The following is a 22,153-nucleotide window of genomic DNA, read 5'->3' as shown; positions in this document are numbered from 1 at the left end:
GCAGTCCTGTTTTTTTTATTATTCAGAAGTGTGGTAGAATTCAAACATACATAAATTCATTTGATTTATTTAAATCTAACGAATATATTTACAGAATAAAAATAAAAGGTATCTCTGCTTAGCAGCTTTTCACTTTACTTAGTGTATGTATATAATTATCATCTAGTTATCATTTCGTGTCTTTATCGCCATTTGCTTCTCAAACTAAAAAAAACTTTCATTCATTAAGAATGGGTGATCATGGGTTTAGTTAAATATTTAATATTGCTTTTATTAATTATTACTGGATAATTTATTAAGAAGTAATTAGTGGCAGGTCTATTCAATAAATAATAGTAACATGAAGATAATGGAAAGATGTATACATTTTAAATAAGTCTTTTTGTACAATTTTATTACGTTTTCGTTGCTGAATTATTTTTGATAAATTGCACAATCTATGGAAATAAAATAAGTTCCAAGTTTGTTCTTACAGTCTTTAAACAAAAATGATTCAAGTTTTGTACATGCGACTGACATCGTTGCAATTATTTTTCACATTTTTCTTTAATTATTTTGGAACATTCTACCATATACAATCAATTATTTTAAATTAAACAAAAATATATCCAGCAATAAATAATTTTATGTCAATATTGAATGATGACAGTAATCCTCTTGATAGATATTAAATTAAATAAAAAGCAATGATATGGGCCTAATTTGTGAAACTTCAATATCTATTAAGAGAATGTATATTGGATTTTATATATAAAATCAATATTAAAGTGCGTGAAATAATTAAACTTTTGCATATGAGAAGCATATTTGACTTACTAAATCCTCTTTAATTTCATATAACATTTTCGTCTTAATTTTATTTATATATCATTTATATACAAGATTTTTAGTTTGACAAGAAAATGCAGTACGTTTTGTGATTTCTTTCCACATACATAACTTAAGGCATTGAAAATAATATAAAGAAAAACAAACAAATTTAATAATAACCATTCTCCTCAGAGAATGTACTTTTTATAATTTCCCTAAAATGTATTGCTTTTAAAAAATTAATTAGAACCTTTATTTCTTTGCAATATAGATTATGGGGTGCAAATATTTACCATTGCTTGTTTTTATTACAATGTGTTTCATGAATGCTCTTAAACTTCCAGAAGTATAGCATCTATATAGTATTGATATTGAATTATTTGTATTTTTGATCACCAAATGCAACCTACAGTTCTTGAATGACATCCTTCACCAGTTTCTGGTGAAAGTAAAGCTCATAAACTTTCTCTTGACTGGTAAAATAAAATGTAACCAGTCTCTGATGATTTTTGGGTATCAGATGTTAAACCATAGAAATCCTCAATCGTAGAAGCGTCAATTTTATCTACCTGATCATCATCAAATAATAACCAAAATCCGTGGCTTTTAACTATGCTAATATAATGACCTCTATTTGGTCCACTTCCACAATGTATTACAACTGCTACCAGATCGTACAGTCTATCTGGATTTACCGCATCATCAGACTAAAACAAAAATCATATTAGAAAAGAAACAGATGGATTATGTTTTCATAAGTTACTGTGTTGAAAAGACGTAATTCTAAAGGAAAGACAACCCGATGCGACACCTTTATGTGTCTATTATACTGTTCCATGTATTTGAAGCGTTTCAGGTGCAACGCCAGGATCATTGGCAGTTTCTTCACTCGCATTCTTTTCTGCGCCTCCTGGTAACTGCTGCAGTTATCACATTTAAACTTGTTGTCACTACATAAAGTTTCTGTGTTGCTGAAGCACCGTAAACAATGAGTGATGCTTGTATTCTGTTCAATATCTACTTGCAGATCAAAGAAGTCTTCATCCTTGCTGCTTACTGTTTCACAGTTCAAACATCTTGTCTCACTGGTTAGTATACCCTGAATTAAAACATATTAAACATATACATTAAAAATATTAATGTTATTATTATACCTGGAATATTTCATGAACCCATGTTGGTTCTGGTTGTGTATGTACAGTGCCATTCTCACCTGACGATTTTGATTTTACATTATTTGTAGTTGCATTCTGCTGCCTTTCTGCTAAGATTATTTCACTAATATGATTAATTAAAAAATTTAAAAATTCATGTGCATCTTGCTGCATATAATTATCAAACTCTTCTGCAAATAAATGATAGTAATATTTACATTAATTATATATTATTTATAATATACCTTTTTCTTTTCGAAGCCTTGCTATAAATTTTTTTGGTGCTATGCTGCCTACTTTTTTTTTCTGTGTCGCAATACTGTGAAACAAGTCTGCAAGACATGTGAGCAAGGTCTCCTTAGTTCTCTTATTTTTTGCTTTGTACTCTAATACTTTATCCCTAAATGGCTTGCAGAAATATAAGGCCTGCAGCACAGAGTTGCTATAACATGTATTACCAAACTGAAAAGCAAAATATTGAATAAGTAATCTAATAAGAATCATACAGGAACAAACCAATCCAATACAATTAATTACATACATCATATGAACAATATTCATGTCAAATGCTGTTTGTTGTTAATTGTTGCAGGATTCAGTCATTTCATAACACAAAGTTTAAAACTTCATGTAATCTATAAACTTACATTAACTAATCCAAAATAATGTTCATTTGATGGGAACTGTTCTGAACCTATGTCTCGTTCTAATTGGGAAATATTGGCACCCTAAAACCAAGAAAGGTACTTACTTACATATACTCACTAGCAATTATTATTTAATTAAAACATTTAGTTGACATGAGATGAATACTCCAGAGAGGTGTCAAACATTTTCATATTATTTTATTATACATTTCAACACCAACCAACCGAGCACCATTTTTTATCCTCGCAGCATTGCCTTTCCTTACCATATTTCCGTGGCTAATCCATCGCGGTTATGTGAAAATCGGCCAAAATAAACACATTTAACTTAGAACTTAACTCCATTATCGCATTTTGACAGCTGTAAAACAACCAATGATAACAGATTGGCGATTTCACTGCTTATAACACAAGAACACTAAAATTCCCTAACGCAACACCACCAACATTAATTAACATCCGAAATTATTATTTGAAAATTTAAAAAATATTACTTTAAATAATTATCTTATTTACTTTATATTAAATATTATATCTCAATAAATATAAAAAAAAAACAATTAGATTTTTAATTGGCTATTGTTATGTTACATTTTTAGAATATTTTGAAAGCTTTATGTAAGAACTGTTTGAATTTATAGCCAAAGGTTGCTTTTAAAAAAATTGGTGGTATGTACACAAAAATAACAATTTGACCTCTGTTATAATATTGCTTTATTTATGCGTGGTTATAAAATAAAATATATAAAAACGAAGAAAATTATTTATTAATATTGTGCTAGAATCTTCGAAAGACAAAATAAATTATTATCATGATAAAAAAGCAAAATGAAATTATAGAGCTTCATTGGCCTTATAATTTTCGAGACGTTTGTGCAATTCAATGCCCAGCTCGTTGCGTGCCACTTCCACCTCCTCCCTATTGTTGACATTCCTCAATTTGACCACTCCCTTCTGAATTTCTGATTCACCCAAAATGATAACCAAAGGAATCAATTGTTCCTCGCAATACTGCAACTGAGCCAGCAGCTTAGGATTCTTCTTATAGGAATGTTCAACTTTGAAGCCCTGGTCCCATAATTCTTTGCAAAGCAACATTCGTTGCTCGAACAAGTTTTTCTGTGCAGATGCAACGTAAACTTGAACTTCGGTGGTGCGTAGTTTAGATTTATTTGCCGACAATTTACTCTCCAGAACAGCAAATATTCTCTCTACTCCAATGGAGACTCCGACGCACGGAACTTGTTTATTTTTCGGATCAAACATTCCAACCAAATTATCGTAGCGACCTCCACCCGCCACTGATCCCACGGCTACATCATCTCCCTTTCCAGATTCACCTACAAGAAAATATACTGATTATGCTGTACACAATTTAATTTAAATTTTTACCTAACAAAACGGCCTCGTAAATAATGCCAGTATAATAATCCAAACCACGAGCCAAGCTTAAATCAAAGGAAATCATATCGCTTGTTCCGTAGATTTCGCAATATTTAAGAACAGTCTTCATGGCTTCCAAACCTTCGACGGCCGATTTGCTTTTAATTAAATGCTCATCCTGGAGTAATTTCTCGACCAATTCAATTTTACCGTTCAACCTTACGTATTCGCCAATTTTATCGGCTACTTCTCCACTTAAACCTTTTTCATCCACCATTTCTTTACGTACTTCTTCCCAAGGAGACTATAAAAAATGTCAATATTACGATAGATGTATTTCATATGAGAATATAACAAACCTTGTCTAGTTTATCAACAGCAGAACAAATCGACCTGAAGCTTTCAGCAGGAACACCGCATGCTTCAAACATACCATCCAACAATTTCCTATGGTTCAATTTAATAACAAAAGAGCCCAAGTTAAGAGTGCTCAAAATTTCATAAACAACTCTTACACATTCCGCGTCAGGGATCATTTCATCGTAAACACCGGCTATATCAAAATCCTATAAAAATATGTTACAAAATCTGAACAAACAAAAACAGACAAAACTCTTACGCATTGATAAAATTCTCGGTAACGTCCTCTGGATATAGAAGGATTATCTCTGCGATATACTTTGGCAATATGGTATCTTTTAATGTTACTAATCTTATTCATTGCCAGAAATCTGGCAAAAGGAACTGTAAGGTCATAGCGAAGCGAAAGGATTTCACCGCCCTGATCCTTCAAATCATAAATCAATTTGGAATCTTCACCGTATTTTCCAGTTAAAACTTCCTGCAATAAAAACAATTTTAAATGCATTCATTTCTAATCAAGCCTTTCTCTTCACCTTCAACTCAAAGATTGGTGTATCAATTGTTACAGCTCCATGACGCTTGAACACGCTAATAATCTTATCTAAAACAGAGGATCTAATTGCCATCTGTTCTGGGGAGTAGTCCCTGGTTCCCTTTGGGGTTTTGAGAGTAAACTTCTGGTTGGCATTTTGTGATTCCTCGCCTCCATTTAATTGCGCTTTTAATTGCAAAAGCTTAGCAACTTCCTCTGCAACCTAGAATTTTAAATAATAAAAAATATTAATATATAGTTGAAATATTAAATTATTGTAGTAGGTACTACACAATGAGTTTCAACAAAAATAATATATAGAAAAGGCCACTGACCTGTGGTTTATAAAAAATTGGACTCGTTGATAATTTAGCACATCCCACAGGCCAAGGCACTTGTGAAACAGAGCGTATAATTTGAAGCAACATAATTAACCAACCAGAATAACAGCAGAATTATAACTTAAATCAAACAAATACCAGTTTATAATCTTTAGGTTTTACTTATCAAATAAATACAATTTATATAATCAACTCTTATAAGTATTCTAATTTAATTATATTCATATATTTCTTTGCCTTTCTTTGATATTATGCACTGAACTATATGAATATTGAAAATGTGAATGTGTTACTATTTGCAATTCTCTTACTACTTTTACTTGCTGTTCACTTATTAAATTATTTGATTAGATAATTGTAAATCTAAGCACTGTAATTATAATGAATTTGATAAATATAGTGAGCAATATTAAATAACTACTACCACCAAATCATATATTTCTTATAAAAGTGATGCAATATGCTATGGACTTCCATAAGGTGCAAATTATATTACCTTTTCTTTGCTCTCTTTGGCTGCTTTCAGTTTTCGTACTAAATCACCCTGTTCTTTGATCAACTTTTCAATTTCTTCTTTGTTGGACATTCTGTTAGATTTAATAAAAAGGAAAATAAAATTTTATTTATGGAGGAGAAACAGACATGTATTAAGAATGTTTGCAACCAACTACTCGCTTAAACGCAACAACAGAACATACTACGTATACGACTACTAAGATTGATTCAATCCTATCGAAAATCGACAAGGACTTTCCCACACTATCCTAGACTTTCACTCTTTTTATTTCCACATAACCTAGAAATTGAAGATTTGTATCATTTTCCTAGCATGAGGTTTAATCAGTAAGATTGCCAACCCATAGAAAATATTAATAAAAAACGGCGGTTGATTACTTTTTGAATATTGTTGATTACCGTTTCTAACCTCTACATTTAAAAATGGAAAATGAAATTGCAGCTTGCAAAGAACTGATTGTAAACACAAACGTTCTGAAGCAGGTTTTAACAAATAAAAATGAAATAAAAGGTAATTACTTTGTTAAATACAATTATAATAGATATAATTGTTATGATTTTTATTTCAGAAATGCAAAAAGATCACAACAATTTTGAACAGAGTAAAATTGGATTGATTCACACCCTTCAAGATATAAATCACAATACTTCTTTAAAAAAGGTAAGTTAAATATCTGTTCAACTGTACATGTAGTATAAATTATAATGCTTCTAGGACAATTTAATTATGGAAAAGGAAAAGTTAGAAGAACACTGCAAACATTTAAGGCAACAAATAATTGAAGCTAAAGCTCACAGATTAAAACTTAAGTGAGTTTTTTTTGCTTGTTTCTCCACCAAATAATTGAATACTGGATTATTTTTAGGCAGGAATTAAAATCATGTAATATAATCACTGGAGCTGAAGTTATTTGTGAGGATAATGTCATTATTGCAAGTATCCTTTTTTCAGCAATCAGAAATTGTTGTGTGAAATATAACTGTGTGATTTCCTTAACAACATTGCAGGTATAAGCAATAAGATTAGCAAGGAAATTAGGTATGTGGAATTTGATCAAAACGATCCACACTTGAGTGATAAATTATGGGAGGAGGTAGAAGATATATCAAAGTAATAATTTTTAACTTATTTTGTCTAATTTAAATAACTTATGTGCTGTTTATTGTGGGACCCAATACTTTTTCAATATAATTGTATAATCTCTGGCATTTCTCTTTACTATTCACATCATTACTGCTGCCCCATATGATGACACCATCAATGTTAAACGATTTCAAGACAATAAACGAATTTCGGAGATCCTCCTAAAAATTAAAATAAAATAAGTATTTACATTTACAACGGCAAATAGTATTAGTACATACCAACGAAAGAAACTGTTTGGTATCTTGATACATGTACCAAAAATATGGAAGGATCTGCTTCCTCTCATCAAAAACTTCATTGATTCTTTGACTTTCAGTAATCCTCCCTTCGATCATTTGTACACGTTGCTTTGCGTTTAAGCGATTTTGCGGCATGTACAAAGACGGATAAAGATTATCAGTATTTCCAAATAACCAATTCATTCTGTACACAAACAAATTTACAAAAATTAATTTTCATGCGGTAACTAGAAAGCCGAACTAATGTTTTGATCATTGTAAACAAACATAAAAGCATATCTACTTATCAATTAAGTGCGATTACGTGTATTTACCTATCGTTTTCTTTTTGAATTTCCTTGCTGCAATCCCTTACAAGGTTACTAGTACCCATATTGAAGCAATAAGGATAAGCGTAGTAACCCCATGTGCCATTAGGTCTTAAGCTCTTAGCAAATAGCAACGTTTGCTCAACGTATTCCCTTCCCGCAGTTTCGAAACGTCTAGTCGCCTCTTTGATCAGTTGAGCATTATTCCACGACGGATGCTTTTGCCGTTCAATTTCAACAGATAGATTCTTGTAGGGCTCCAGAGCCGCCCAATTCTGCCTGTAAATCGGCCTCCAACTTTCGAAATCGATGATAGCAATTCCTATCGTACGAAATTTGAATATTAATACTAATCAATATTGAATAAAACAATGAAAATTACCATTGAAATCTTCGTCCGGGAAATCTCTGTATATTCTCTCCTCGAAATGGTTTAAATGATCGGTCAGATTCCCTTCCTGCGGAACTCCGCCGTTCCTGAGGAACTGCTTTCCGTTTTGATCCGTTAGGATCGCAGGAAAATTGCCGGGGTCGTAGAGGATGGTGATTTTTTCACCTATGAACTCGCCGTTCTTGTTTTGCACTATTCGAAATTTATTCAGGAGATCTTCGAAGTAGATCTTGTGCGATTTGCATTGAAAAGTAGGAGAGTTCCAGTAAACAGTGAATGGTTTACTAGGAATTTCTATTTTCTGAATTATGTTCAAACTGAAATTTAAAATTTTACGTATTAAACTTTCCCGTCCTTTATTTTGTATGTCGCAATATATTTTTGAGTAAGGTTAATGTGTTAATCAAATATTTAAACATTCTTAGCCTCGACATATACATGAGGTTTGTTTATTTGTACTGAATTTGTTTCAGTGATACAATTATTATTGAGACCGTCATGTTATGTGAATTAGATCATCGAATTCCTTTATCGTCGTACTATTATTTAAATATTTTTACAAGTACATTTCAACAATACAGCCTTAGATTAACGGATGTTTTACAATTACAGTTATTTGCAGCTTTTAACATATATTATTTAAAATATATATGTAGTTAATTTGAAACAAACAGTTTTATTATTTAATTATAAAAAGTAATCATCAAAAAAGAGTTTTGACTGTAAAACGAACGAAAAACAATAATTTTATAGTAAACTAATTCCAAAAGTAACAATGCGTAAAATATTTGTGTTAAAAACAATTTAAAATAATTTTTATTTATTTATTTCACTCAAAGTGTATTCAAAACATATTAGTGTAAATGTGTATTAATTCAAGTGTTTTAGTCTGGAAATTGTTTATTTATTTAATTTGTAAGTGCCGTGATCATATCTTGTTTTCTATTTTGTTTTTTAAATAGACGAATTTCCTAGTTATTGTATTTATTTGTTTAAAAGGTAATTACAAATAATTTGAAAATAAGATAAGTATAATACGATAAATATTTACTTATGTTGAGAAACATTACGTAGTAATTAGTAAACACAACTTAATTTTAAGTTTAATGATAGTTTAAAATGTTTATGGACTTACCAATGAGCTGTACTTGAAAATGTAGAAAGTAAAAATGGTAAGAGTGGAAAGAATAACATTATTCTCAATATTTGTGCGTCGAAGGTGCTAATAAAATAAGTTTCGCGAGCGAGCGCCTTCCTTTTATACATGCACACAATTTAGATAAGAAACCATTTATAAAATATATTTATATTGCGGAGCGCGCATTACAATTTCCATCACAATTTTCGTGCGAATTAAATCGAAAAATGTGACACGGCGCTTCCGGAAATTGCCACTTTACAAATCGTACATGTACATGCGACATGTAGGAAACGATTAACATGCAAATGGCTTTGGTGTTCCTTCAGGTTAATTACTGGGACTCGAACCAAATTAATGATTTCGTTTATTTCATGTTTCTTTCACAATTTAGTGACATACAATAAGTGTGTCGCTTGTAATTGTGTTGCTGTCGGAAATTGCAAATCATTTGATTTGCATTTTTTCTTTTCGAATAAAAAAAAAAGCAATCATAATAGTTCACCTGTACACATACACAGACATGGAACTCATTATTCATATAATAGCATTCAACACACCTGTGACATACATTCCTCGATCGCCTTAAAAACATTCTTCAATTTCAAATCGAAACTCGCGCGCTTTTCAACCGCCAACCAGAACCACCTGCTCTACTATTTTCATTGAGAACCGTTAATATCATCATCACTTACTCCAAGATGCTAGTTATAATTAAACAATTACAACATAATCTCTGATTAGAATAAATATTTAATTAACATTTTTTATATATTTGTATCAGAAAATGACATAAGTATTTTCAAACGGACCAATAGACGTGAAGCATTTTTTGACAGATGCTAGAAGGTGTTTTCAAAGTTTCAACCGTCTTTTATTTTTTTTTTGGTATCTTAGTGATCAGAGAAGATTGTGTTCTGTTCTGTGTGATAAACTTATAAAGTTATTTTAATCTTTGAATGTTTGTGCCTTCTTAGTTCAATAAAATGGAAGCGTGTAAAGACACAATAAGCGTCCGTGTGACTAGATTAAATAATCAACTGTTGAATAAGTCCACAAAAGACAAAGCACAACTGTTGAATAGGGAATGCCTATATGATGCCCTACAACTGTTATTTGATGAATGCAACTCGGATTGCCTCAAGACCTCTGACAAACAGATTGCCAGTTTTGCTGAGAAATACAAAAAGTCTATAATTGAATTGAAACAGTTGAGAGTGAATATCTCTGATTTTGAAGTTAAAAATGTTATTGGCCAGGGACATTTTGGTGAAGTGCATATGGTCAAGGAACGCCAAACTGGAGATATATACGCCATGAAAACAGTGAGAAAATATGAAAATTCAGAGCAGAAATGTGCTTCATTTGAGGAAGAAAGGAACATAATGGCTTTAGCACAATCCCCATGGATAACACATCTTCAGTATGCTTTCCAGGATAACAGAAATCTGTATTTTGTTATGGAATATCATCCAGGTGGTGATTTACTGGGCCTACTTTATAGACAAGGTGGTACATTGCCAGAGAGTGCAGCTAGTTTCTACATTGCAGAATTGGTAAATGCTGTCAATAAATGTTTTCCTCATTTTTTTATAACTTGTTTTTAATCTTTAGGCTGTTGCAATTAATGATTTACATGAAATGGGCTATGTACATCGAGACATAAAACCTGACAACATTCTATTAGATCGTTGTGGTCATTTGAAACTTGCAGATTTTGGTTCTGCTGTAAAGTTGAATAGTAAGGGTGTAATACCTCCTGGAGGCATGCCAGTTGGCACTCCAGATTATATAGCTCCAGAAGCATTACAATCACTTGATAAAACAACAAAGCAAAATGGGGCTTATGGGGTAATAATTAAATAGTTTATTAAATTATAAATGTTTAATTTAATTTTGTTTTAGAAATCATGTGATTATTGGTCACTTGGAATTCTTGCTTATGAATTAACTATTGGTGTAACACCATTTGCAAGTCAAAATACAACATCAACATATTCGAAAATTATGAATTTTACAAAATCTTTAAAATTCCCTGCAGATATTATGTTAACGCAGTCGTATTTAACGTTAATTAAATTGCTCCTGACTGATCAGAATAGCCGATTAAACTTTGCACAGATTATTAAGCAACCGTTATTTAAAAATTTCGATTTCAATGGATTAAGAGACCAAGTGCCTCCATTTGTACCCAAAATTACCTCAGTAGATGATACAAGCAACTTCACAGATGTTGAAGTGAAGAAGAAACAACCCAATATAGATAATTTTAAAAGCAAAACTAAATTCAGTGGAAAAAATTTACCCTTTGTAGGGTTCACATACACATCTGAACCACATGATTACAAAGAACCTTATAGAGCAAGTACATTGATCAAGGATGATGCTGTTGATAAATTGAGAAAAGAAATTGATACTTTGCAAAGAAATTTATTGAAAATGGATGGTTTAGCATTGGATAAAGATAATTTGGAAAGGAAATTGGAGGAGAAAGTAAGAAAATTGGAAGCGGTTGAGAGTATTCGCAATAGCTTAGAAAGGGAGTTAACAAATAACATTGCCGAGTATCATGTTTTGAAAAGGACGTTAGATCTGGAACGTAAAGATCGCTCAGAACTTGAAAGGAAGGCATTAGACTTAATGAAATGCGCTAAACAAAAATGGGAATCTGCCGAAAGAGTTAAAATGGAGGCTATAAATAAAGAGCTAGAAGAATCCAAAGAAATATCTGAAAAACTTCAGTACGACGTCGAAAAATTAGAGAAAGAACTGGAAACTGCTTGGAAATTATCAAACAAACATAAAGCCTCTATAGAAAATGTGGAAAAATTGAGAAGAGCAAGTGTTATTGGTTTGGAAACACAATTGGAACGAGTGACTGAAGAAACTGGAAGCAAAGTAAGTGCACTTGAAAGGAAGCTCAAGGAACAGACGTCTATGAAGGAAAATATTGAGCAAAAATTAATAGAGTTGCAATCAAAAGAAAACGATTTGCTCAATAAACTGGAATTGTCTGAAAAACATTGCTATGAATTAAAGTCTAAGTGCGTAGAGTCCGAAACAATAATAAAACAATTGAAAAGTGATATAGACATATTAATAAAAGAGCGCAAAGAAGTTGATAAATATGAAAGTATTATACATGATTTAGAAGTGGAGCTGGCAACATTAAAAGTATTATATCAAGAAAAAATAATGGAAAATGAAAATAATAATGTACTTAAAAAGCAAATTAAAGATCTCAAGAGTGAACTCAATACAATGATGAACTCGAAACTTATTGCTGTAAACGAATTAAAAAAGACATACGAAAATGAACATTATCAATTAACGAATAAATTGAAGAAGGTAGGTATTGAGAAAAATGACTTGGATATTAAATATAAAGAAGCTGAGTTATCGTTACAAGATAAAGAAGAGAAAATGAATGCTTTGGAAGAAATGTTAGGTAGACTTCAGTCTGATTTAACCAAATTAGAAAATGGTTCAGAAAGAGAAGCAGTCTTGCAGGAACAAATTGAAAGACTGGAACAACAATTGTTAGATGTAAGTATTTATTATCTTGTCTATTTTTGACATAATTTTAATTTGTATTTGTCAATTTAGGAGCACGAAAGTTCAGCTGTAGAAAAACAAGAACATAGTCAACTAAAATCGAAATTTTGGCGAATGGAGAAGGATTTAAATAATGCACAATTAGACAAAAAGATTGTTGAGCGTGATTTACTAGAATCTCGAACTAAAAACAAAGAACTTTCAAATGATATTCATAATCTGAAGCAACAAATTGACTCCAGTAAAAAAAGCAACGAATCATCACTTCATGATTTGAATGCTTTAAATACGAAGTTAGTCAATGAAATATCCTGTTTGAAAATGGAAATAAAAAGTGTTCAAAAGAAAATAGATGCGGGAAAACAAAGAGAAAATATTTTATCCGAGGAAATTGTAAGTCTAAAAGACGAAGTCAGAACTAAGGAATTAAAAGTTTGCAACGTTTTGAAAACTGTGAATGATATTAAAAACGAAAATGATATACTTCAGAAGAAAAAAGGGGAATTGGAAAGCCAAATGGATAAGTATAGAAGTAATCAAAAATCGATGGAAATAGAAAATGAAAAAATGAAGAGCGATTTAAAAAGTGTACAAACAAGTTTAGATGAGAGTTTAGTGGTAAGAAAAATATAATTTATTCGACTGAAAGTAATTTTATTATATCTATGTACTTTTTTTTTTGTCGTAGAATCGTAAATCTCTGAGAGATGCGTGTCGTATTTTAGAAGATCAGTTAATTGAGTTTGAGAAAATATTGGAGGTTTCCAATTCTAAAATTTCACAACTACAAGGCGAAGTCAAAGAACATCAAAATAAAATGGATCAGCAAAAAGCCGATATTTTGAGTTCTAAGAAACATGCAAATGAAGAAAAATCCCTGAAGTTGTTAGCTGAAACTAAGCATAAACGTTTAAATGAAGATTTTATTGCCATCAAGAAGGAACTCGATTCTTATAAAGAAGATTGTAAAGAATTTAAAGAGTTTTCTAATACGTTATCAGAAGAATTAAATGAAAGCGAGCAGAAGAACGCTTCTTATCAGATTACCATTAAATCATATGAAAGGCAAATGGAGCAGTATGAATCGGAAAATAAAGATTTGAAAGAAGAGAAGTCTGCACAATTAACTGTTATCATTAATTTAAAAGAATCGAATTATAAACTGAATAAAAGTTTCACTGAAGCCAAGGTAAATTGCACAACACTTGTAATTAATGTAATATTTCTATTAATATTTCATTTTTAGTTAACAATCACCGACTTGGTTGAACGAGTAAACGATTTAGAATCTCAGCTACTGGAGAAAACACAATATTATTCAGAAAGAGAACTGAAAGCTAACTCGAGATGCGAACAGCAAACGAAACTTATTGATTATTTGCAATCTAAGGTAGGCTACCATTTATAACATGCATTTAACATAGTATTCATTGAATTTGTAATCGGTAGATTGAAGATGCTGGAAAGAAGAAAAAGACATTTTCTGATAAACTTTTTGGAATATCGAAGAAGGAAAATGTACCGCCAATATCCATAGCTCTTAATTACAAAGACATGGAGCTACAACTAAAAAAAGAAAAGGAACATACTAAAACATTGAATCAAGAAATTATTAAATTAAAATCTGAATTATACGCGAAATCAGAGAATGATATTCTTAATGAAACCGTTAAACATGTGAACATGCAAGACGAAATGCTGGCACAAATTGTTCAAAGTCCATCATCGCAAAAAAACGATTTGTATCGCCAAAATTCTGTTCAGAGGATGCATCATAATATACCTCATAGGTAATGTATTGGTTTTTACTTATTAAAGCATAAATAATAAATATATTGTAGATTTGACTCAAAGTTGTGTACGAAACCAACAAAATGTGCTCAATGTGGAAACCATATTATGCTTGGAAGACATGCTAGTATATGTAGAGAATGCCACCTGGCAACGCATACGAATTGTTCCAGTTCCTTGCCGAGTACTTGTGGATTACCATCGGCGTATGCTAGGCATTACACAGAAAGTTTATCAAAGATAAATGTAGAAATTCAAAACCGAGTGAATGATGATGAAAAACGTATTACCGAAGAAATTAACGTTGAAGGATGGGTGAAAATTCCAAAGTAATTACTGAATACCATCATATGTAGTACAATAGCATTACACAAATTTTTCATGTTTCAGTGGATCTTCTGGATGGGAAAAACATTATGCTTGTCTAACTGCCACAACTTTCAGCATTTACAATGAACCACCAAACAATAGAGCAGCAACGATCCCAATACACTCATTGCACTTAAATTCCAATAATGAACATGGAAAGATTGTTTTAGAACCTCTCGCCTCGGAAATCGGAGTTCCGGTGGCAAACAGCGATCTTCCTTTCATAATAAAAGTGGAAATAAGCCCAAACTCGACGTGCTGGCCATCGCAATGCATAATATTCATGACTCTTAGCATCGAGGATAAGGAAAAATGGTATAAAGCTCTTCATAATGTATTTCAAAGTCCCGAGAAGTTTCTAGGTGATGTCATTTTTAAAGTCACCGATGATCTAGAGGTAAACTGCTTGGTGGAATTGAATAAAGACACCAGAATTATAGGCACTGAAGCTGGATTATATGCTATACAAAAAAATAAGCTGCTGCATATTATGGGACCGACGAAGGTATTTGAAATCGTTGTTATAAACTCCCTGAACTTAATTCTGATGATTGTCGACGAGTGTCGTGTATTGATTTCATGCGATTTGAAACATATGATTGGTTTAACTGAATGTGCTCAAATCACTAAACCAACATTGAGATTCAAAACCCATTCCCTCAATAACTTGGACGGTTTCCACATTATAAAAGCAACGAATAAGAATGCTTGCATTGCAAATCCTAAGCAGATCGTCATTATGAAATATGATATGGGGAAGAAAGAATTTTCGCCGGTGCGAATTTTGGATACAGCACAACCTGTTAGTTGCATATTGTTTACGGAGCACAGTTTAATAATAGGTGCCGATAAATTCTTTGAGGTTGATTTACTGAGTTTCGAAGCAGATGAGTTCTTGGACGTTTCAGATACAAAACTGAGCATTGCCTTGAAGTGCTTCAAAATGCAGTCGTTTCCCTTATCTATTATGCAAATATCCAGTTCGCCAATCGAGTATTTAGTGTGCTTTAACGAATTTGGATGCTTCGTTGACGCTTATGGTAGAAGCAGCAGAAACCGAGAAATTGCTTGGGTGCATTTACCACAAACATTCTTCTATAGTAAATCATATTTGTATGTGGTGCAATTCAATGCAGTTGAAATATTTAAATTAACGAGCGAGAATTGCGACGATGAAAAAATTGAAACTATTAAATTTGATATACAAGCTCCGAGATTTTTGGGTGCGAACGATAAGGGTGTTTATTTATATTCAATGAATGACATCAAATATTTGGATGCTTTCGTTTTGGATGATAATGCCTCTGAAACTACGGAACAAAGGGACGAAGTCGCCAGTAACTCAGATAGATTTAGCTTCACCAGTTCTATAGTACAAAGTTTAGATGACAACTTAAGCGAAGCTGAAGAAGAGGTTACTTATGTTAATGCAAGGAAGGTGAAATTTAGTTCAACAGATTTGTAATTCTTTCTTTTTTTCAAACAGAACTTGTATATATTAAATATTTAATAAGTACACTTAAAATGAAGCTTGGCTTTGTGATAGTTATTTTTAATGTTAACGAAATAATACATTTTTTTGTTGCTTTTACAATATGTTTATTGTGTTTATTTTTATTTGCCCCTTTATATAAGGAAAATATATTTAGATTCTGTACGTTTTTGAGTTATAATAAATACATTCATTTAAACATTGTCCAACAATCGCAATTTCTTAATAAAAATAAGTATAGGTATATTTACAAAATATATATATATATATGTACACATGAAATAAGTTCCATTTTGCATAACAGAATAAATCTGAAAAAACAATTTATCAACCATTGGAGACTTAAATCCTAAACTACCAAATTCTGTCGAAATAAATTCAACAAAATCAACATTGGTTCAGACTCAAATAATTATATATAACATGAAAGGAAAGTTTAAACCAGCTAGAAAGTATCGATATTGCTATTGTTTTTTAAAACTTTTCAGAATAGGATATATGTTATCAAAAGCTTCGTAAATTTCTTGCCTAACTTTTGCACCTGTTAACACCACTTTCCCGGAAACGAAAATTAATAATACTATTCTAGGTTTTACCATACGGTAAATTAAACCAGGGAATAATTCTGGTTCATAAGAGCAGAAAGAGTTGTGTGTTAGAACCAAACCCTCCAATCTAATTGGAAACTTTACATCACAACTACCCACCATATTTTGGATTTTAAAGTCTAAGAATTTAGCTGGAAATCCCAGTTTCTGTATAATTCTAGCATATTTTCTAGCGGCCAGCCTGGAATCATCTTCACTTTTTGCGCCCGTACACACCATTTTACCAGATGAAAATATCAATGCGGTGGTCCTAGGTTCACGAATTCTCATGATAACAGCAGCAAAACGTTTTGGATTGTATTCGGCATTACGTGCATGCAGAGCTATCTTTTTCAGATCCAACTTGCAGCTCAAATTTACAGTTGAAACAATATTTCTAAAATATAAATATATGATTAGTATCGATTAATTGTTGGCATTGCATGTAAATAACTTACTGTAATTGTGGAACTATTCCTGGATCTGCTGGAGTCATGGGTGTCATAGGAGTTGAAGGTGGTCCAACAGTAGAAGGTGCTACAGAATTACTAGAACCACCCAAATTAACCATTGGTGATGCTATCATAGTATGTTGCTAAAAATTAAAGTACATAATTTAGATATATTTTTAAATCACTGTTTAAACTACTTACTGGTGTTTGTGCTTGCATCATACTCTGTGGTGTTACAAATCCAGGTGTATAAGTATGTTGCTTCGTTGAACCAACTAAACCCATACTCATTCCTAATCCCAGCGATGGAGTTAAACTCCCTACTGGTGCTAATGGGGGCATTTGTTGTTGAGATAATGACTGTTGGGGCTGTGCTTGAATTGCTGGCAAAATCAGCTGATCTTCTTCAGGCTGATGCAAAGGTGTACCTAATTGAAAAGAAATATTTAGTAAAATAATGTGATAAACAATATCAAGTGGTTCCTACCTATACTTGGTATACTAAATCCAGGGCTTGGTAGCATTTGATCCATGATTGTAATTAGTTATTTATAATTCAATAATAATATAATACTGTTGATAAACACCAACGATCTCAACACATAACCTACAATATTAACTTGTTGCTTTTTGCGCCACTTTCAACCTAACAAAGTCAATTAAACACTATTACTGCCTAAAAACAACTCTTAAATATAATGTTCGATGTCTACTTTATTTTATATGAACCAGAATGCACCAAACAACCAAACTGAACTAAACTCATAAATTATTGTAATACAATCAATTTACTGCAGTAAGCTACCAACTGTTAAAATGTTACTATAGAATGACAGTAACCCAGTGGGGGGGGTTAGCACATTTCTCAAGGGAGTTGGTAGTATAGTAACCTCTGGTAACCCTGCAAATCTTGCTATACTGGTGGCAGCACTGTATAACATATATTTTTGTAAAGTTTATACTATGTTCAAATATTTGAATGGGTATTTTAGAAAAAGATATATTACCTTATAATTTTATAACTTTCTAAAATTATAACGTCTAAAATAAAACGTTGTATATAATTTATAGATGATTTATTATTAAATTACAAGTTTCCCTAATGATCCATTTATTATAATTTCTGGAAGAGTTTCTGTAATGATTCCTGTTGCCACAGTAATATTATTTTCTCGAATGGTAAATGCTTGACCAGAAGTCATAACCATTTTCCATATTAGAGTAATATCAACAGTGCAATGATCACCAGGCATAATCATATTCACATTGTCATCTAAATCAATTCTACAGCTAACATTCCAGGTTTTACTAAATAATTGCTGAATATACTTTGTAGTCACTGGCTTTGAGCGTCCTCCTTCACTTTTGGTCAAAAAATAAATACTAGCTTTGAACCTGTTACTAACTTTTTGACTGTTCATTGCACATAATAGCATTCCTCTTTGCACTTGCTTCAATTTAATTCCTCTTAATAATATTCCAACATTTTCACCAGCAATTGCTTGTGGCAGACTTTTCTTGAACACTTGTATATCATTAACAATAGTTTTCATTTTATTATTGAAACCCAATAACTCTGCTTCTGCACCTTTCTTCATTGTTCCTCTCCCAATAGTTCCAACCACAACAGTCCCTCTGCCGGGAACAGAAAATGCATTATCAATAGGTAACATAAATGGAGAAGAAACATCTCTTGAAGGAGTTGGAATATAATCATCAATTACATCAAGTAATTGCTTCACAGACTTTTCCCACACTTCATCTCCATTTAGTGCTTTTAAAGCTGAACCAAAAACAACAGGTGATTTATCTCCATCAAATCCAAAATCAGACATTAGTTCTCTGATTTCAAGTTCTACAAGTTCAAGAACTTCATTATCAACTAGATCTGCTTTGTTTATAAAAACCACAATGTTTTTAACACCTACTTGTTTGGCTAATAAAAGATGCTCTCTAGTTTGAGGCATTTGTCCATCATCAGCTGCCACAACCAGTATTGCACCATCCATTTGTGAAGCTCCAGAAATCATGTTTTTAATATAATCAGCATGGCCTGGGCAATCTGTATGAGCATAATGTCTTTTCTTCGTACTGTATCCAACATGAGCAGCATTTATAGTAATGCCTCTGGCTTTCTCTTCGGGAGCTCTATCAATAGAATCATATGATACAAAATCAGCTAAGCCATCTTTTTGTAATACTTTTGTTATTGCTGCTGTTAATGTCGTTTTTCCATGGTCTACATGTCCTATTGTACCAATATTTAAATGGCTTTGACTTTCTTTGGCACTAAAAGTTCTTATTATGTTACATTTTGAAATATATAGTTTCCCAGATAAACGATTTGTTAAAATATGCGTTTTGTATGAATTTGCTAAACACTTCCGTAGTGGAACTAAAAACTGTTTACTTAACATTTTTGCACAGTCCACTACCTTTATTAAGTTAGATGTAATGTAATGGATATAACTTTATAGGTTAACGTTCTTATTACTACTAACCTATATTTGCCAAGGTACATATATATACATATGCTAGTATGTATATACATATATAATTGAACAAGAAAATTAAAGTTCATAATTTCTTTCTTTATAGTATTATCAACAAGAGGTATATATAATTAATAAGAATAAGAATCAATTTTTAATGTTTTATTATGTAATTATAATATGAAAATTATTGTGGTGCACTCCTGCCCCTGCCGAAACCACCTCTAAATTCCAAATCAGCGTTTCCAGCGCCAACATCAGCTTTCTTGTCACCTCCGGGTGGGCCACCTGGAGTCCTTCTGTATCCAGCACGGTCTTCAGAAGGTTTAGAGTGTTCAGACCTGACAGTAGCAGCCCTTGGGCGAGCTTCTGGGCGAATTTGTCTCTTAAGGGTGGATGGGACAATTTCTGGGGGCAAATGGAGGTATGTCCTCAAGTATTCAATACCTTCGTTAGTGAGGTACCTAAAATAAAAAAGAAATATGTAAATCACTTGTATGATTGATAATTATGAAATATAAGAATAATAGTTTGAAAGTTATCAAATTTTAAGACAAAATTAACAATATTTACCAGTAGAAGTGCCTCCATGCGAATTGTTCCTTAACAAAACCCCTGGATTTCAAGGATTGCAAAGCTTTGATAACTTCCAAGTTGGGAATAGTTTCCAATTCAGGGTGTTTTGGAGCATGGTAGTCCTTTTTGGCTACCATAACACCTTCCTTGAAAAGGTATTCGTAGATGGCAACCCTATTCTTTTTTGGCATCAACATTCTGAAATAAATACAAACATTAGTGATATAAAACTACTTGTTTATGTTTACAATATGTAAACAACTTAATTTTGTTCAGTTTAATATAAGGCTTTTAATATATAAATTACAAAAAAAGCTTTAGAATTGTGAATGTTTCATTACTTATAACAATAGCAAAGGACGCTTTTCTAATATTTAAGGTTAAATAACATATCATGTGAAAAAACATACTTTAAATAAATAAAATATAAAAATATCGGTAATAATATAGGTAGAAGGTAACAGAGAAACTAATTGTTTGATTTTAAATAAAATATTGAAACAGAATTTAAGGATTCCTTAAGATTTTATAAAATTCTCTACTTACGTGACGTTTTGTTAGGACTTCCTTCAAAAAAGAGAGACGTCAAGGCTTGTACCGCTTTGCAGTTCGATAAACACTGAATGCTGCAAGTATCTCTCTTTACCACATGAAAATCTAAATACGGTTACCTTACTTGCATGAAATTAGTTACAACAAACTTTATAAAATTAAAACTGAGAAATCGAAATTACATGATTTTTATAAAGCATATTTGTAATTACATTTGATATTTGTTAGATTATAAATTAAATTTTTTATTTATTTATGTATATAGTTGTAAATATTATGCTTTTTAGTATATATAATTTGGAATACAATTATGATGTCACGAATGAGAAGTTGGTAGAGGTGTAATTTCATCAGTCGTTTTGACATTAGTAGTTTGTATAAATCAGTATAAATTGTTAAAAACATCAACAACCAGAATATATTTCAGTAGATTTTTTCAACATATAGATTAAACATGGCTACAAACTCTGAACCAATTCAAGTCAGCTCTCTGCCTTTGCCACCGGTACAATATATAAATCATTATTCGGATGATATTGTTAAAAGGGGTAGAGCCCCTAGGCCTCCACTCCCTATTCATGATACTTATAATATGTTTGGCAATACTTTCAATACAGAAGAAAGTATCATAAGACCACTTGAAAGTCAGGTAAGTGTTTAATTTATACTATCTTATTTTTGTTTATAAAATACTTTTTTTTTCAGGGTATCAAACGTTTATATCCATTACATTTTGATCGTAGGAGGGAATTGAAAAAACTTAATTTATCATTACTGGCAAATTTTTTGGATTTATTGGACTTGCTTGTTCACTGTCCAGATTCTCCTCGAAGAGCTGAGAAAGTGGAAGATCTTAGTTTGCTGTTTATCCATATACATCATCTACTAAATGAATTTAGACCACATCAAGCAAGAGAAACTTTAAGGGTTATGATGGAATTGCAAAGAAGACAGAGGATAGAAACAGCAAACAGATTCAATAAACACTTGGAGAAGGTGCAAGAGATTTTGCAGCAAGCAATCCAAAATTTACCAGAACCTATGGAAGTAGATTCTAAATTATTTATTGATACAAATCACCTAAATTCGTCTGATAACCCATCAAAATCAGATGCAAATGGGGACCCTTGTGATATATTAGACAGAATTATGTGTAATGTTGTTGACTCTATGTAAGAAATTTTTGTATTAATAAAATTTATATATATTTATATTTTTTAGTTCTAATAGTTATTGTATTGTATGAAACTTAATCTTATTATAAATAGAAGCAAACAATTACATGAAATTGATACTACTTAATTGTTTTTTGTATATA

General features: G+C 31.6%; 9 protein-coding genes across 10 annotated transcripts; 3 read left to right on the top strand and 6 right to left on the bottom strand.

The window, feature by feature from the left end:
• Positions 1-1,078: 1,078 nt before the first annotated feature.
• On the bottom strand, positions 1,079-3,006 carry LOC108567676 (ubiquitin carboxyl-terminal hydrolase 46). The gene is made up of 6 exons (XM_017928280.1): positions 2,878-3,006; positions 2,612-2,692; positions 2,210-2,426; positions 1,965-2,155; positions 1,574-1,909; positions 1,079-1,517 (listed from the first exon to the last, which is right to left on the bottom strand). Exons 1-6 carry the CDS (start codon positions 2,878-2,880, stop codon positions 1,266-1,268), a joined length of 1,080 nt encoding a protein of 359 aa, XP_017783769.1. The 5' UTR covers positions 2,881-3,006; the 3' UTR covers positions 1,079-1,265.
• Positions 3,007-3,418: 412 nt separating this feature from the next.
• LOC108567698 (histidine--tRNA ligase, cytoplasmic) lies at positions 3,419-6,012 on the bottom strand. 2 transcript variants are annotated; one of them, XM_017928307.1, is made up of 6 exons: positions 5,727-6,012; positions 4,891-5,112; positions 4,614-4,835; positions 4,354-4,560; positions 4,004-4,298; positions 3,419-3,951 (listed from the first exon to the last, which is right to left on the bottom strand). In XM_017928307.1, the coding sequence occupies exons 1-6, from the start codon at positions 5,814-5,816 to the stop codon at positions 3,446-3,448; spliced, it is 1,542 nt and encodes a 513-aa protein (XP_017783796.1). In that variant the 5' UTR covers positions 5,817-6,012; the 3' UTR covers positions 3,419-3,445. The 2 variants fall into 2 exon arrangements, with proteins under 2 accessions (XP_017783796.1, XP_017783795.1); XM_017928306.1 differs by lacking the exon at positions 5,727-6,012 and adding an exon at positions 5,225-5,367.
• A 76-nt stretch (positions 6,013-6,088) lies between these two features.
• Positions 6,089-6,861, top strand: LOC108567700. Its single transcript, XM_017928309.1, has 5 exons — positions 6,089-6,257; positions 6,316-6,407; positions 6,462-6,556; positions 6,613-6,683; positions 6,755-6,861. The coding sequence occupies exons 1-5, from the start codon at positions 6,170-6,172 to the stop codon at positions 6,859-6,861; spliced, it is 453 nt and encodes a 150-aa protein (XP_017783798.1). The 5' UTR covers positions 6,089-6,169.
• An 11-nt stretch (positions 6,862-6,872) lies between these two features.
• LOC108567699 (hyaluronidase A-like) lies at positions 6,873-9,164 on the bottom strand. The gene is made up of 5 exons (XM_017928308.1): positions 8,967-9,164; positions 7,823-8,148; positions 7,447-7,762; positions 7,112-7,316; positions 6,873-7,051 (listed from the first exon to the last, which is right to left on the bottom strand). Exons 1-5 carry the CDS (start codon positions 9,095-9,097, stop codon positions 6,896-6,898), a joined length of 1,134 nt encoding a protein of 377 aa, XP_017783797.1. The 5' UTR covers positions 9,098-9,164; the 3' UTR covers positions 6,873-6,895.
• A 709-nt stretch (positions 9,165-9,873) lies between these two features.
• Positions 9,874-16,276, top strand: LOC108567697 (citron Rho-interacting kinase). The gene is made up of 9 exons (XM_017928304.1): positions 9,874-10,525; positions 10,584-10,820; positions 10,875-12,515; positions 12,576-13,142; positions 13,213-13,713; positions 13,771-13,914; positions 13,974-14,314; positions 14,366-14,644; positions 14,706-16,276. The coding sequence occupies exons 1-9, from the start codon at positions 9,956-9,958 to the stop codon at positions 16,147-16,149; spliced, it is 5,724 nt and encodes a 1,907-aa protein (XP_017783793.1). The 5' UTR covers positions 9,874-9,955; the 3' UTR covers positions 16,150-16,276.
• A 152-nt stretch (positions 16,277-16,428) lies between these two features.
• On the bottom strand, positions 16,429-18,006 carry LOC108567685 (TATA-box-binding protein). Its single transcript, XM_017928288.1, has 4 exons — positions 17,703-18,006; positions 17,417-17,643; positions 17,222-17,358; positions 16,429-17,160 (listed from the first exon to the last, which is right to left on the bottom strand). The coding sequence occupies exons 1-4, from the start codon at positions 17,746-17,748 to the stop codon at positions 16,641-16,643; spliced, it is 930 nt and encodes a 309-aa protein (XP_017783777.1). The 5' UTR covers positions 17,749-18,006; the 3' UTR covers positions 16,429-16,640.
• A 289-nt stretch (positions 18,007-18,295) lies between these two features.
• On the bottom strand, positions 18,296-19,710 carry LOC108567686 (elongation factor Tu). The gene has a single exon (XM_017928290.1). The coding sequence runs from the start codon at positions 19,630-19,632 to the stop codon at positions 18,298-18,300; it is 1,335 nt and encodes a 444-aa protein (XP_017783779.1). The 5' UTR covers positions 19,633-19,710; the 3' UTR covers positions 18,296-18,297.
• Positions 19,711-19,854: 144 nt separating this feature from the next.
• On the bottom strand, positions 19,855-20,907 carry LOC108567684 (40S ribosomal protein S10). Its single transcript, XM_017928287.1, has 3 exons — positions 20,830-20,907; positions 20,281-20,481; positions 19,855-20,171 (listed from the first exon to the last, which is right to left on the bottom strand). Exons 2-3 carry the CDS (start codon positions 20,478-20,480, stop codon positions 19,895-19,897), a joined length of 477 nt encoding a protein of 158 aa, XP_017783776.1. The 5' UTR covers position 20,481; positions 20,830-20,907; the 3' UTR covers positions 19,855-19,894.
• A 278-nt stretch (positions 20,908-21,185) lies between these two features.
• On the top strand, positions 21,186-22,035 carry LOC108567689 (mediator of RNA polymerase II transcription subunit 7). Its single transcript, XM_017928293.1, has 2 exons — positions 21,186-21,484; positions 21,541-22,035. The coding sequence occupies exons 1-2, from the start codon at positions 21,290-21,292 to the stop codon at positions 22,009-22,011; spliced, it is 666 nt and encodes a 221-aa protein (XP_017783782.1). The 5' UTR covers positions 21,186-21,289; the 3' UTR covers positions 22,012-22,035.
• The last annotated feature ends 118 nt before the right edge of the window (positions 22,036-22,153 follow it).

This window comes from Nicrophorus vespilloides, unplaced genomic scaffold, assembly GCF_001412225.1.
Source record: "Nicrophorus vespilloides isolate i.1.1-1 unplaced genomic scaffold, Nicve_v1.0, whole genome shotgun sequence".
In the NCBI taxonomy this organism is placed as follows: Eukaryota; Metazoa; Arthropoda; class Insecta; order Coleoptera; family Silphidae; genus Nicrophorus; species Nicrophorus vespilloides.
This window is presented reverse-complemented; position numbering and strand designations above follow the sequence as displayed.

Bases quoted from the DNA above. Each gene is read 5' to 3' on its own strand.
- LOC108567686 (XM_017928290.1), bottom strand. From the start codon at position 19,632: ATGTTAAGTAAACAGTTTTTAGTTCCACTACGGAAGTGTTTAGCAAAT.
- LOC108567685 (XM_017928288.1), bottom strand. From the start codon at position 17,748: ATGGATCAAATGCTACCAAGCCCTGGATTTAGTATACCAAGTATAG. The intron at 17,359-17,416 runs GTAAGTAGTTTA...TTTAATTTTTAG, and splicing joins TGATGCAAGCACAAACACCA to CAACATACTATGATAGCATC. The intron at 17,161-17,221 runs GTAAGTTATTTA...TTTATATTTTAG, and splicing joins GGAATAGTTCCACAATTACA to AAATATTGTTTCAACTGTAA.
- LOC108567684 (XM_017928287.1), bottom strand. From the start codon at position 20,480: ATGTTGATGCCAAAAAAGAATAGGGTTGCCATCTACGAATACCTTTTC. The intron at 20,172-20,280 runs GTAAATATTGTT...TTTTTATTTTAG, and splicing joins GCATGGAGGCACTTCTACTG to GTACCTCACTAACGAAGGTA.
- LOC108567700 (XM_017928309.1), top strand. From the start codon at position 6,170: ATGGAAAATGAAATTGCAGCTTGCAAAGAACTGATTGTAAACACAAAC. The intron at 6,258-6,315 runs GTAATTACTTTG...TTTTTATTTCAG, and splicing joins AAATAAAAATGAAATAAAAG to AAATGCAAAAAGATCACAAC. The intron at 6,684-6,754 runs GTATCCTTTTTT...ACAACATTGCAG, and splicing joins GGATAATGTCATTATTGCAA to GTATAAGCAATAAGATTAGC.
- LOC108567699 (XM_017928308.1), bottom strand. From the start codon at position 9,097: ATGTATAAAAGGAAGGCGCTCGCTCGCGAAACTTATTTTATTAGCACC. The intron at 8,149-8,966 runs GTAAGTCCATAA...TTTAAATTTCAG, and splicing joins TTTTCAAGTACAGCTCATTG to TTTGAACATAATTCAGAAAA. The intron at 7,317-7,446 runs GTAAATACACGT...GTTTGTGTACAG, and splicing joins ATTCAAAAAGAAAACGATAG to AATGAATTGGTTATTTGGAA.
- LOC108567689 (XM_017928293.1), top strand. From the start codon at position 21,290: ATGGCTACAAACTCTGAACCAATTCAAGTCAGCTCTCTGCCTTTGCCA. The intron at 21,485-21,540 runs GTAAGTGTTTAA...TTTTTTTTTCAG, and splicing joins TAAGACCACTTGAAAGTCAG to GGTATCAAACGTTTATATCC.
- LOC108567698 (XM_017928306.1), bottom strand. From the start codon at position 5,317: ATGTTGCTTCAAATTATACGCTCTGTTTCACAAGTGCCTTGGCCTGTG. The intron at 5,113-5,224 runs GTCAGTGGCCTT...TTAAAATTCTAG, and splicing joins CAATTTTTTATAAACCACAG to GTTGCAGAGGAAGTTGCTAA. The intron at 4,836-4,890 runs GTGAAGAGAAAG...TTTTTATTGCAG, and splicing joins CACCAATCTTTGAGTTGAAG to GAAGTTTTAACTGGAAAATA.
- LOC108567697 (XM_017928304.1), top strand. From the start codon at position 9,956: ATGGAAGCGTGTAAAGACACAATAAGCGTCCGTGTGACTAGATTAAAT. The intron at 13,143-13,212 runs GTAAGAAAAATA...TTTTTGTCGTAG, and splicing joins GTTTAGATGAGAGTTTAGTG to AATCGTAAATCTCTGAGAGA. The intron at 14,645-14,705 runs GTAATTACTGAA...TTCATGTTTCAG, and splicing joins GGATGGGTGAAAATTCCAAA to TGGATCTTCTGGATGGGAAA.
- LOC108567676 (XM_017928280.1), bottom strand. The intron at 2,427-2,611 runs GTAAGTTTATAG...TTTGCTTTTCAG, and splicing joins ATTATTTTGGATTAGTTAAT to TTTGGTAATACATGTTATAG. The intron at 1,518-1,573 runs GTAACTTATGAA...TTTTTGTTTTAG, and splicing joins AATTACGTCTTTTCAACACA to TCTGATGATGCGGTAAATCC.